At 41.8% G+C, this 13990-nt stretch overlaps 1 protein-coding gene across 3 annotated transcripts in view; it reads right to left on the bottom strand.

The window, feature by feature from the left end:
• GALNT10 (polypeptide N-acetylgalactosaminyltransferase 10) overlaps nucleotides 1-13990 on the bottom strand; it is an 84534-nt gene that overhangs the window by 39832 nt on the left and 30712 nt on the right. For all 3 annotated transcript variants that reach the window (XM_074155860.1, XM_074155859.1, XM_074155858.1), the window contains 2 exons: nucleotides 2289-2391; nucleotides 1299-1437 (listed from right to left, as the gene is read on the bottom strand). In XM_074155860.1, coding sequence (XP_074011961.1) covers nucleotides 1299-1437; nucleotides 2289-2391 — 242 coding nt within the window. The remainder of the gene's footprint in view (nucleotides 1-1298; nucleotides 1438-2288; nucleotides 2392-13990) is intronic.

The raw sequence follows: 13990 nt of genomic DNA on the forward strand, positions 1-13990 counted from the left end.
GAGGTAATATATTAAATCCTCAGACAAGGAAATACTGGCATTGTCTGATGTTTAAATTCTCAGAGCCCATGGCAGCCCCTGTAAACGGAGGCCGGGTATAATTTAGCTTAGCAAACTCAAACTATATTTCCTAGAATGGTAGCATGGGCTGATCAACAAGCATCTTCAATTACCTGATTTATCTCTACACTTAAACATTTCAGCTCATACCTAAAATATTTATGGAGCTATAATCACCACTCTGGTTTATGAGTATATATTGAGAAAGGGTGTCAAGTCGGTGTATTTGATTAGTTTGCTGTGACAGCTGATGTGCAGCTAACAAATTATAAAACCTGACTTCTGAAAATTATCTCTCTTGAACAAAGTAGATGTTGAATTGAGATTCACTAAATTGTGATAAGAACGGCTTTACACAAAACAAGCCTCCGTTCAAATGTCTAACAAGCTTTCAGATTAAGAACTGCACAAACAGTATTTAAAAACCTCTCAGCTTTGTATAAACAAGGGGTAAGTCCGAACTGAGCACTTTTGATAATGAAAAACTCCTTCTGGCTTTGGTTTGACACCATCCTAATGGATAATATCCAAAAATAGATGAACTGAAAAGCCAGAATTCAATTGGAACAAGTTTCTACTCATAAACCCTGATGAGGCTTTTATGAGGAAGATGTCTAAGAAACTAATCCATAAATCAGAAGGATTTCTGACCAAACTCTTCATACATAGTTGAGTGGAACTACTCCAATCTTGTTCTGCTCCTGAGCATTTCACGGTCATTTCCAGTCAGTGGCCAACGTAAGAACTGGGCAGTGTTACGTGACAAAGTCATCTCCCGATGATGAGGGGGCATCACTGAGGGCATTTGTCAACTGAGTCAGACATTTACATCAGTTTCCACTACAGAAAGAAATAGCTCCATCTTATCAGTTGCTAAAAGTTGTTGGCTATTTCAGTGGGCTCAGGAACTGAACCATCACGTTGCAGGAGTTGAAGGAAGTAGCCACCACTTGGGTAAGTTCAAGATCTCCTCTGCATAGGGCTGCAAGTTTTTGGTAATTTAAAGTCTTCTGGAATCAAAAGGGGAATTTTTTCCCCAGATTTGGTCTCCTCTATTTCCCATTGCAATTACTATACACTGTCCTTTATTAAGGAGACAACAGGACCCAGCTGTGAAAGGACTGTATTTGATAAACAAAGGACAAAAGTCCCTAATTAAAAAAAGAGCACACTCCTGCAGATGTGGTAATTTAGGGCTTGTAAACTTTTACTTGTAGAAACGCAAACTATATACTCACTTTGGATGTCTGATGTCTGGAAGGGAACGATTCAGAGAAATTTTATCACTCACAAAGATATTAAAGCCGTTTTCCCTGTATGCCTGGTCCACTCGCTCTGCATCGGTCATAGGATAAGGTTTTCCCTGTTCTCCATTTCCTACAGAGACAGAAAGTAAACATGCATCATTACTACTAATTGGTGCTTAACTAGCCAGAAACTAATTCATATATCAAAAGAAGAGCAGTCATCTTATAGTTCTTTGAAAATTCCTTCATTAGTTTTGTACTCTATGTCATATTTAGCACTGGGTCAAACATGTCAACCTAACAATTTTATTTGATACACAGTTTTGCTACAAACCACTCAGCTGTGCACATCCTAGAAGTTAAAAGTCTTCCTTCTAACACCAGAAAGAGAAGATGGGGCTGTGGCAGCACCAGGGAGGAGCCAAAGAATGGGTTTTGTTTCACTGCAGGAAGAATACATATGGGGTTTGAATAGCTCATTGCTGTTGCTTTTTTCAGCACAGATGGATATGTATATTTAACAGAGGAGATAGAGCCCTTGCAGACACATCAGTATAAAGTGGTGACGTTCAAAATGGGCCCTTTTTATGTGATGCAAGACAAAACCCACAACTATGGAATAAAACTTGCGTGAATGTTACGGTCTAGAACATTTTTCTTATCCCCCTTCTTCCTTTCTGGATCTCACAGTTTTGGGAGAGGTACAGGCACACATTTTTTTGGTAGGCTATTAAAAAAATAGATACTGCACCTATCCTAAAAATACCAAGATGTTATCAACATATTTTCATCTTAAAATGGTTATTGTGGAGTTGGAGGAAAAGGCTTTAACTGGGATTAACACACAATAACTGTTGCATCATGTCAAGAACATCATCTTGAGCCTGAAGTTGAACATGCTTTTCTGCACTCGGTGCACAAAAAAAAAGTCAAACTAAATTACAATCTGTATTAAAACATTATTATAATAATCTTACATACCAACACGCTCAGAGTCCCTCCTGATAGCTTCTTTGTTATGCCAGTCCTTTTTCCTTTGCCCATCACCAAAGTAGGTGTCTTTCTTTTGCCTCACGTGTGATGCCTTTTAAACAAAAGATAGGATATATTAAATACACAACATGTGAAACCTTTCTTTAACAGCCTCCCCTTCCTGTAAGAGGGTATTAAACATCTTCCTTCAGGTAAGATCATCACAAGCAAGTAGTTTTTACCGCGGAAGGGGTGAGAAAGGAAACAAGTTTTGCTTGTCTCAGAACAGTACTTTATCTATAGCTGTTAAGTGGTATTTTTCCAGGGCACCATCATGTATGCAGACCAGTATTCTTAATCAGGGAATCTATTAAAAACTCCCATTTTCATTTTGAAAACATCCCATACATCTTACATCCTATTTAATTAACAATAAAGCTGTAATGGGAGACCTATTGCAGGATCATTATTAATGAGCGCACTACTATACCTGAATAAAATCAAAATAAGATTTAAAAGGTCATTTATTAAGACTCTTGCTGCTCAACTTAAAAGCAAATTTTACACAAGGCATGAGCCTGCGCTGAACCCAATTAGAGCTCCTCTTTTCATGATGTTGTTCCCGAAATTCAAAAGCAATGGGTGCTTTGGGAACAAGTTAGCAAATGAAAGATGAGGTGAATTCAGGATCAAAGAGACTACGGTGTGTGGAAAGAAAACCATGATACATCTCAAACACTGACATCTCCCAAATCCAAGTGAAATATATATACATAAGTAGGTTTTAAGGTTAAGAAGAGAATATCTTCTTTGAGAATAAGTTTTCAATTATGTTGTAATATGCCGGTAGAGTATAAATGCAAGCCATTTGTAGCATCATTACTGCAGAAGTAGTTACACAAAGAACTTAGAGGTTTTTCCCTTTTAATTCCTCATGACCTGCAGAAAGAACTCCACAGGCTAGAACTTCCTAGAAAGAAAAAAAGCTTCCCTCCTTGGAGGGCAAGAGGTTTAAAGTCTCACTAATGGGTCAATCAAACCAAACAACCACCAAAGTGCAATGGTTGGCATAGTAACCTTGCAGGGTTATGAGGCATCTTTGGCATCTGGGACACAGATGTCATTTAGCTGACTAGCTAAATTACAAACTCTTCATTTCCATGCCCAGATTTATCCTGGGAAAATAGGACATCTGGACATTTTACTTGTTATTCCAAGGCACTAGACTTCAGCCTGGTGCAGTTCCCCTTACTGCAGCTGACAGATGAGCTCTGGTGAACCTTGCTGCGGAGGTGTTGCAGATCACCGCCATCACCCCTCTTCTACACCAGTCAGTGGGAAGGGAGCCCCGTGGATCAGCTCACAAAACTATCAGTGAAGGCAGATTTCAGCCACGATGTCAAAGTGAACTAGAGAGGCTGAAGGCAGGTACATGCTCCGCTCCACCTGCTCTGTTTATGGGTGGTAAACCTCAGCAAAGGAACCACATGAAAACCTTGAGTTGTGCTGGTGTATTACCATGGCAAAGGGTAATAAACCAGTGGTCTAAAAGTAATAGAGCTCAATGTAATTAAAAGCTGGCCTGTGAACTATTAGAGCTTTTTTGATTATTAGAGCTTTTTTTTGATTTACACTCAGCTTCTTGACATTTTGCAGATGGTAACACACCTGGCAGAAGTCAAGTTTCATCCATGAAACCAGACACTCAGTTACACATTTCCATTAACTAATGCCATCCTTTCCTGCTGCCTGCAATTTCATTTTATTTTCACTGAAGGAGAATTGATGGGCACTCAGGATGGACAAGAAGTCAGTCACACAGTTAGTTCATGATGTGAACATTAAGGAACTTCCACTTGTGCCACCTGGACCTAACAAGAATATTCTCTGAAAGATACTTATGATGCAGAAAGATGGAGGGAAAGGAACTCTCAGGGTGGCATGGGAAGAGCAGGACCACACTACAGGATGCCATTAACAGTGGTGAAAACCAGACAACTGCCAGCAGAGGTTGGCTGGCAGAAAAGGACAGTTACACCCAGAAGAAAAGCAAACACTTTAAGAAAAATCCCAGCAGAGTTATATTTAGATGGTGTACTTGATTGCTTTCATTTACCCCATGATGAATTTTCTTCATCTTTGTTATTTGTTCTTTTATTTTCCACTCTGATGAAGTTATATGAATCAAAAGCAATAGCTCATTTTCCTGTTGTTAATTACTGTCCCTTTATCACATGAACTCTATTCTTCTAAATCCTTACTTATGTTCAAATACAGAAACGGGACATGTATTTTCCTGAATTTCACTCTGCACCTATTAGGACATAAAATGAAGATTGTCACCAGCAATCCATCTTAAGTTTCCCTCTGACTGCACGTGTTGAAGACTTGCATTTGCTGAGGGAAAAAGGTTTCATGAGAGGCACTTCCAAGCACCTCACCGGCTCCTGTCATCCAGAAGGTAAGTGCAGGTCCAGAGCAGCAGAGCTGTGGTGAAGAACCGTGCTCTCCCTTTCTGGAAGGGCTCACCTGAACTCACCAGGTATAAAACACCAAACTAAATTGCTTAACTGGCCTTGTGGTTTTGTAGTCATCCCATTAAACACCACTGTTCTTATGTGAATTTCTACCTGCTGATAATGAAAAAGTACCTTTAAGTATCAAGATGAATGTGTGAGCTGGGAACCAAATGTGCAAGAAAGCACTGGGAGGGCAAACTGAACACGGTGGACAACAGCACTTCTGGGGAAAAACTAAGCAAGCAGTAGTTAGTCCTTGGGTCAATCTGAGACTGGAGTCAGAAATGTGATCAGAGAGCACCTTGAAAAACATACAGGGTATATGCCAACACCAGCTGGAAGCCTAATGTTTGCTCCATCACAGGAGGTTGCTGCTGCTTTTGCATAGCGGGTGCGAGCAGAGGTGGTGTGAGATGTCTCCTTGAGGTGCAGTGAGCCAGGGCAGGGTGTGGGCCAGGGGCAGGCAAACCCAACTCCAGCACCTGCCCGTGGCTCCATCTGACATAATTTAGCATGAATAATTTATATAAAACTCTACCTGACTTTTGCTAGCTCGTGCGAGCAGGTCTGGATGACAGCTGTGTGACAGACAGACAGTAGAAGCAGCAGCTTCATTATTTTTGGTGTAAAACAGATCAAATTTTCAAGCACCATGAAGCAGCCACCCTGTGCACAGTCCAGCACTTCTATTTGTCTGGCCACCACAGTGGTTTTTAATTTTTCAGACAACATGACACCCTCCCAATCATCCCTATGAAATAACCGGCAGAACACACTACTGTTCTGTGAGATCTGAGCTTTGCCAGGCCTGCTCACCAGCCAGTTTCCTCTCCAGGATGCTCCCCTGCCAGGAGAAGTCCTGGAAAGCTCTCACAAACCAGAGCACCTCCTCGCCAGGAGAGTTTTGCCAACTTTCTGAGCACTAGGCTTGTGCACAAGTGTAATACTGGGCACAGGAACAACTGGCAAGTCTGAAACCTCAATATTTTAAGTCTCTTTTGTCTCTTGTTTATGGAGCTCTGGACTTAATGAGCGCACCAGGAGAATCGTTTACAACGCCACTATCCCTTCTGCCATTTGCTGTAATTCAACATGTGCAAACCCCTTATGAGCAGCTACTGTAGAAATCCCACCCACCACTGAAGAAGAGAGTGTTGTAAGAGTGTCTTTAGACTAGATCTAAAGAGCGACTCAGCCTCACAACACCAGCAGTGCACCTGGTCACCCAGCACCCTATGCCAAGCCCCTATGAAGTGACCAGGGGAAGTCAAGCACCCTGGAGAAAGAGGGGAAAAAAAAGAGACTCACCAACAAAAAGGCAGCCAAACTGCCTAACATGGCACTGGTAAGAGTGTTTTAAATTCCACCTCTTCTTGGCACTCAGATAACTTAAACTAGAATTGCAGAGACACCCTCCTTCCCTCTGAACTCCAGTCTGAAAACTGCCTTAGAAGACACCCATCCACTGCTGCAGGTACCCGTGTGGATTGCTCTCCCTTCAAAATTCAATGGATCTTGAGCTGCCCTCTGCAACAGCTCTCAGATGGCAGACAAGTCCGAAGTCTACCCCAAAGGATTCACACTAACATCTCCAGCATCCTCTGGAGGGAAGCTACATAACTGGGCCATCGGCTGTTTTAGGAGGAGCATCTCACACCATTACAAAGCTGTCCCACCAAAGCAGCCAACATTCACCAAGCCAAGCAGCAACCTAAAAGCCATTAAAAAGCAGTTCCAGCCATCCCTGCCCAGGGTGAGCATGCCCAGGCTCTGGGCTGGAGCGCCCTTGTGTTTGTGTGCTCAATATAGAATAACCTGAACAGGGAAGCAAGTTTTCTGCGCAGCTTCAAGCCATTCTTCAGAGAGGTCAGCAACACGCATTTAAATACCCTCAGAGCAGGCAAGCAATTTAAACACTGCGATACCAAGTGAAAACAGGCAGTAGCACACCATCCTCCTGTGCGGTTAAAAAAAATAAAAATAATAAAAAAAAAAGAATTCACAGAGATTGCCACTGAAATACGTACAGAGCCCAAATCAGGCAGGTGGACAGCAGAAAGGCTAATAGACAGATCTATTACTTCTCTCAAACTCACATAAATTTACGCACGAAAACGTCTTTGAGCTGGGCTAAGCTAAACCCCGTCAAGGCCACACATATCAAGGGAAAATCTTTAAGTAATTTGTAAACTTTAAATTAAGCATGAGAGGAAACTATGGAGTACACGCATCAGTTACTCAGACCTTTCTGAACTGTAGTGTTGGACTTTGGAGACACATGGAATAAGAGTTATTGATCCTTAAGTCCTGAGGAACAGGCTCTGTGCAGCTCTCGGTCTTGGAGACTTACAAGGACCAACTTTTATTCATGTTGGCACCGGCAAAGTAAAGTGAGGACTGTGTGGGGTGACTCTTTATCTGTTCCTCTGCCTGCAGCGCTCATGATGTTACTGCCCTGTACAACTGGAGCCGAACGAGATTCGCACCAGATAAACACAACATTAATCTCTGTTTGATCAACATACCTCTCTTTAAGTGGCTTTTAAAATCTTGAAGAGTAGACATAGCTGCAGATGGTCATGACAGACATGCTGCATTCTGGAGCTTTTTTGGGCTTGGGCAAAGAAGTTACATTAGTCAATCCAATTCAGAAATGTTCCATTAAATTTAATTCAGCTTGGGTAACTGTTAAGAGGTTAGAGTATTTCTAACTGCATCCCTTGCAAGCAAATGTACAACGCTTACACCGGTTTTGTAGGTCGCTCTTAAAACACCGTATCTGAAAAGTCTGCTGTGAGTCACCGACAAGTTCTGTCAACAATGTCTGAACATTAATTTTGAAGTGACTTTCACTGCTAGAAACTGAATATCAGTGTCTTTGCTTCAGTGACCTTGCCAGCACATGCCACCCGCGTAGCCCCAAAGGGAAGGTGTAGCTGCAGCAGGCTGATTAGCATCGTATTTCTTGGTAAGAATCACACTTTCCAGACCAACTTAATTTCAGCAGACTACCAAAAAAAAGTCAGTGTGAACGATAAAACGTTGCCTTCCCCACCTCGACTGCAATTTTTATGCTCATGTCATCACTACTAGCAGAGCAGTGTGTAAAGTTGCGGGCAACATGCCATCGTGGGCAGAGGGAAGATAAGCATGTAGACGCTCAAAGTCTCTCTCACTGGGAAAACGGGCAGGTTGCTGACAGTGATGGTATTTTGGAAGCTCCTTTTTTTATTTTTTCTTTTTCTCTTTGTAAAAGATGTCTGAGCTAGAAATCCAGACACAGCACACAGGGACCAGAATGTTGCCTTTTTTTAGTGGTCTCCTTCAGGGATGCTGCATGGGATTTGAGTCAATTATGCAAATTACATAACTTGATGATACCCCTTCAACAGATGCTCTAGACTGTGATATCTAAGCAGTCTGCAAAACACAGCAAGTTTCCTAGGACTGACTTGTGCTTTCACTATTAAACAAGCATCTCATTTGCAGGGAGCTATGCCTTACCCGTAACGCCATATTTCATGTAAATTTTCACTTTTATCCTCATTTCTCATGAATTCTAACTGCAGAGCAGGAGATGTAACATTTTTGACCAAACCTCACCAGCACATCCCCCCTTATCTGCATTTTAACTGTGGAATACAGTGACCATCGTCTGAACGCTGCAGTTATCGGCGCTGCATGGTGAGGGTAAATTGGCATTACGGTTCTGGATTTCTGTCCCTATAAAAGAGGTCTTTGCAATTTTCTGTTTTCCTCTACCTTAGCTTCTCATTTTGCAAAAACTTCTTCGTTCTTGAAACGGTCAGTTGTAAACAACAATGCAAAAAGATTTCAAAGCATGAAGGGCTCATTATGATCATCTAAGTCAAGCTATGTAAGTGCACAAGCCATTGAATTTTATCCATTAACTCCTACAGCAAGCCCATAAGTTCTATTTCAGCTCAAGCACATTTTCTTTTCCTTAAGAACTGGAAGTTATTTACCACTAAGGAGTGATTACTTCTCCAGCAATATCTTAAACTAATCTCCTGCCTGTTTCCATCCTTCATTTTTTTAAAAACAGAAAATGAATTAAAGTAGAAAGGCATATAAACCAATACATTGAAAATGGATTTAGACAGATTGCTGTAAATAAGCCCCTTCTGTTGTCTACCATGCTGTTACTTAACACGCCGCCAAAGCAATTGATCAGCATTCAAACACCAAATGCACAAAAATGGAATTTTAATCTTTTGTTTAATCACTATTTAGTGTGCCTGGCTCTAGCCAGAATAAAAGCAGGGTGGATGGAGACATAAGCCAAGAGTTTTCTGTACACGAAGAAAAAAAGATTTGCTGAAGTGCATACGCTAATCACAGGGCTGTACAGATCTCAAACCCTGTTGAAACATCTTTTTTGTTGTTGATGATTTATTTATTTTTTAAACCAAAGAACTATGATCAGACCCAAGAAGCTATGATCTTTGGAGACAGTGATAAAAAGGGTATCTGTTCCATCGTAGGTCACCTCATTTATCCCAGCACCTCAGCAATATATCTTGCATTTATCTCCTACAACAAGATGCCGAAGACGACAAAACAACCCAGAAAAACAACAAGAAAAGACAGAGCAAATGAAACCATTCTTCTATTTATTAGGTGGACTCAGTGGAAGACTCAAGAGCGTGCACTTTGCGTGCAACCTACTTGTCATGATCTGTGCCACAGCAAAGCAGAAATAAGAAACATCTATAGCCAGCTTCTCTTCAGTCTTCCAAAGCCTAGAGTACCCAAGGGGTTTCAGAAGGCAGGAAACATGACAAAAGCCAGGTCTGGAAGCAACAAGGAGGAAACCTCCCTCTCCCTGCTGCAAGAAGCCGAGGTTTTAATGATCACGGGACCATCCATGCTAAATGTAGGCAACCCTTTAACAGACAAATAGATATCAAGTCTTATTGCACCATGAAGAAGTAAAAATCTCTTTTGGTTTGTCAGAGATCTATTAGCATGTGTTGAACAACAAATTGGTACAACACCCGCGCAGTGCAAACAGCCTCCATCCTTCGTACTGGCATGAGAACAGCTGAGACTTTCAGATGATCTAATTAAAAATAAAAATATCTCCAACATCAGCTGCAGGCATTTGTCCTACAACACGAAGCTGAGCATAGCCTTGGTCAGTCAAAGCTCTTCATCTACTGGAATGGGAAATAGCACACTACTAGAAAAAGAAAGCTGCTAAAAGCCTTGTCATGTGATCTACCCACATGTTTTTCAAAAGGTTAATTTTCGAAGCTATTTCAGTCCATAAAAAATTTAAAAGCTACATTAACATAATCCATACCTTCAGCATTTCAGGAACTATTAAAAGGCAACACAGGACTAAATGGTAGCACATCATGTGGAACGACTAAGTGCTTTCAAAGACAAAAAAGCCAAGTATGTCTTCCCAGCTGTGTTGCAACTCAGATCCAAGCAATAGGTTTGAAACAGACCTAAAAGTTTCCTACCCAATGCCATGATGCTACCATTTGGTCATCGTCCTCTTCTCTCCCACCTGAAACAGCAGTAACATTGAAATCCATGTGTTCAGATTTGTGCTTTTCTATGAGAAAGTCACACTTTGGGGTATGGAAATAACCTGTCTGTTTCTTTCAGAAAGCAGAGCCACAAACACTGTGGGCACTCCTGGGTCAGTCCTTACCCCAGTGCAGGTAATTAAACCCCACAGCTGGACCAGAACCAGCTGAATGGGTCACGAATAGAGACACAAGGCAGGGCCTTCTCTGCTAAACAGCCAGGGAGACTCGGTAGCTGCTTGTAAAGATATTAAAAGAAATATGTTCCTTGCAGAACACCAGGCATGCAGCTCCTCGGTGGACAGGACAACCTACTGCTTAAGCATTACCCAATTTTAGCTGGCTCTGGACTTTTTAATGCAGAAAGCTTGTTGTATCAAGTGCTAGAACAGTACTTGCTTGAACTGAAACTTCCCTCCCCCCTTTAAATTCCTTCAGTTAACAAGTTATATTCAACTTCAGTTGCTGAAAAATCCCTTAGCACAAACAAAATTTCATCTAGCAAAAAGTCCTGGTTCATCAGCCAATTAAAGTCTAAAGACATCAGCTGAGGACAGCGATATGACATCTAGCTTAGTCATCGATCTCTAGCAAACACCTTACGCTTTGCTCTTCACTTTCCCTTAGAAATAGTATTACGGTCTTGCAGTGTTTGCTGTTCTAAACTTACTGTTTGACTAATTCAATCCAGGCCTCCAAACGCACGGCGCCTTTCCAAAGCCAGCGCAGAGCACCAAGCCGCGAGTGTCTCCCTGGGTTTCAGCACACCTTGTGATAATGCAGCACTTTCAGCCTCTTTCGGTTGTTAAAAACCCAGCTGGCCTAGTTTTAGGCTTCAGAACAGGACTCGTTGCTTTAATATGCTCACAACAGCTTTCTCATCTTTTCTGTTCACTAAAATGCTTCCCATCTACAGAAATGCTCTATTTCCCACATCGCAGCATGTCTCAGGGATCTGCTCAGAGCTGTGGAATAAGCTACTGCAGGCATTTAGTTGCATCAGAAACCTCCTCGTATTCCCCCCTCAAGCCATAAGCACATTTCTTTGACCTTGCTTTAACATACAGCAACACATTATCAAATTCCCAAACAAGATGTCACTCCCTGGGCTACCCTCCAGTTGAGACGGGAGACACAAGCCGTTACTCACCCTGCCTGGGGTACAACAGCCAGCAGGGGCTTTGACAGCAAACGCGTGAGGTATGGAGATGTAGACAAAAGTCATCTCTCAACTGCCATTCCAAATGCGATTAAAGATTCCCCATCCCTCCCTCCTTCCCTTTCTGCTTTACGTGCTTTCTGGAAACTTAAACCGAGGTGAGCTCTCCCAAGGAACCAACATACCTGTAGCATTTTATCGGGTGTCAAAGAGCTGGTTTTTGACCGCGTCTCCCAGGAGAATCTATGAGGATGAAATCTGTAGAGATGTACATTGCTTTGCACAGCATTTAGTACTAGCTGAAGCTGTCTTAAATACCACGAGCCTTGTATTCACAGAAAGAAGAGCGAACAAGCTGGTTTGGAGATCAATTTGATGCACAGACATTTGAAGCAGCATCCTCCAGATGTCTGCGTGTATCCACGCTCCATTTAGTGGCAGCAAACGACAGACAAGCTGTAGCCATTTCCTATAAGGACATACTTCGGAGCACCGTTTCTGAACTCTGACTTACCAGTTAAACTTACAGATTATGCTGCATATGCAGAAACACTTAACTAATGTGCATTAAGATTTAATAAAAACGCAGGATACAAAACTTATAAATTCCATCATTTCCACAAATTCAAGCTGTACTCGAGCTATAAACTCCTGATGAGATTATAGGAACGTTAAGCCAATCAAGAACTGCTCAGACGAACACAACTTCCAAATATTTGGAATACTTACTAGCAGAGAATCAAACCATGTATCACACCAGCAGAAATCTCATTAAAGATACAACACAACAAACATCCCCTTACATTCTCAACACAGAAATACTACACAGAAATGAAATTCACAGCACTCAGACACCCAATACAAGATTACAACTAGGCTTGGTGCTGCACAGAGGTGGACCTGGCAAACCTGTGACTGCAAATTTGACTTTGTTCAGGTCACAAACAAATTTACAGCATTTGTAACTATTTGGATGATGAAAGAACTATGACAATTTGTACCTTTCATAAAATGGAATCCACCTGGGTGGGCACTGGGTCCTTGGGAAACACTGATATAACTCCTGGTATAAGAGTTCAAGGCCAGGCTGGATGGGGCTTTGAGCAACCTGGTTTAGTGGGAGGTGTCCCTGCCCATGGCAGGGGGGTTGGAACTCGACGATCTTTAAGGTCCCTTCCAACTCTAACCATTCTATTATTCTATGATTCTATAAACTGGCATATTTAAAAAAAAATAAATATAGGAAATGCTCCAACAATCTTTGAAGCAAGGACATGACAAAACCTACCTGCTACACACTTAACAGAAGATATTTATATATTTTCTACAGAGACAGACAAATCAATAGAAAAATCACTCAATTTTGGGACTTACCAGGATGCCTTGCACTTTGTGATAGAGAAAGGCAGAAGAGAGACAAGAGACTGCATTATAACATATTTTGGGAGGTAGGATGAGCAAGGCAGGTTGAAAGCTTGCCAACAGTTATAGTTGATAATAGTAAAGAGAAGTGATCTGGGTTTTGCCTGGAAAAGCAGGCAGAGCACTGTAAGGTATCCATGGGCAGAGCTGAAGCAGTCTTTGGAACAGCTGACAGTGTAGATCAGATATTTACCTTTCTTCATGGAAATTGGGCTGATGCCAGCCTTATTCAAGTGAAATTCAAGGGCACATTACAGAAGTTTGACGCCCTGGGGAGGTGCAAAGATTTATCAGCCCGTGGAGTACACTGGCTTCAGGAAGGTTAATACCACTGTTCCGAAATGCTCCAAAAACATAAAAAAAATCCCAACATTTACTTCTACTGAAAACCATAGTCAATCCATACAAAATCTATGTGACAGATATGACTCAAAAACCAGAATAAGAACCATAATTCCCATTTACTTTTGTGCCAGGTACTGAGATTTTATGGTTTATGTCAGCAGAGAGAACGCTTCCCATAGCAAGCTGCGTATCAAGCTTAGAAATGGCTTTTTCCCTAATGAATTTTGAAAGATACTGGGGAAAAAAGTCTGTATTTTAGCTTTCTTCTTGAGCCCTTATCCACCATTAGGAGTTACACGTGAAATTATAGAAATACCTCCTATCAGAAATTCAAAAGGAGGCAAAACCTGACTGAGAATGACTACATCATCTACTGAAAAGTCAGACCCAAAACCAGAGGATGTCAAATCATCTACCAGTGGAATTCACAGGAAATAATCCCCAGACACGCTGCGCCAGCTTGGCTTGCTCAGCAGATCACAGTTGCTGTTTAACAACAAACAGTATCGAAATATGGCCAGGTGACACAGGAGCCCCCCGCACCTCCCCTGCTGAACAAAGACCCAGGCCAAAGGATCCTAGGGAGAACTTAAGACATCAAGAGGCGTACGGGTATTTTCAGAGACCACTTTTCCCCCAGTCAGTTCCTGATGCCAGGAACAATCCCGCGCTCACGTAATATTTAAATATCACTTGAACAAAACA

The sequence above is a fragment of the Numenius arquata genome, chromosome 11 (genome assembly GCF_964106895.1).
Source record: "Numenius arquata chromosome 11, bNumArq3.hap1.1, whole genome shotgun sequence".
NCBI classification, from domain to species: domain Eukaryota; kingdom Metazoa; phylum Chordata; class Aves; order Charadriiformes; family Scolopacidae; genus Numenius; species Numenius arquata.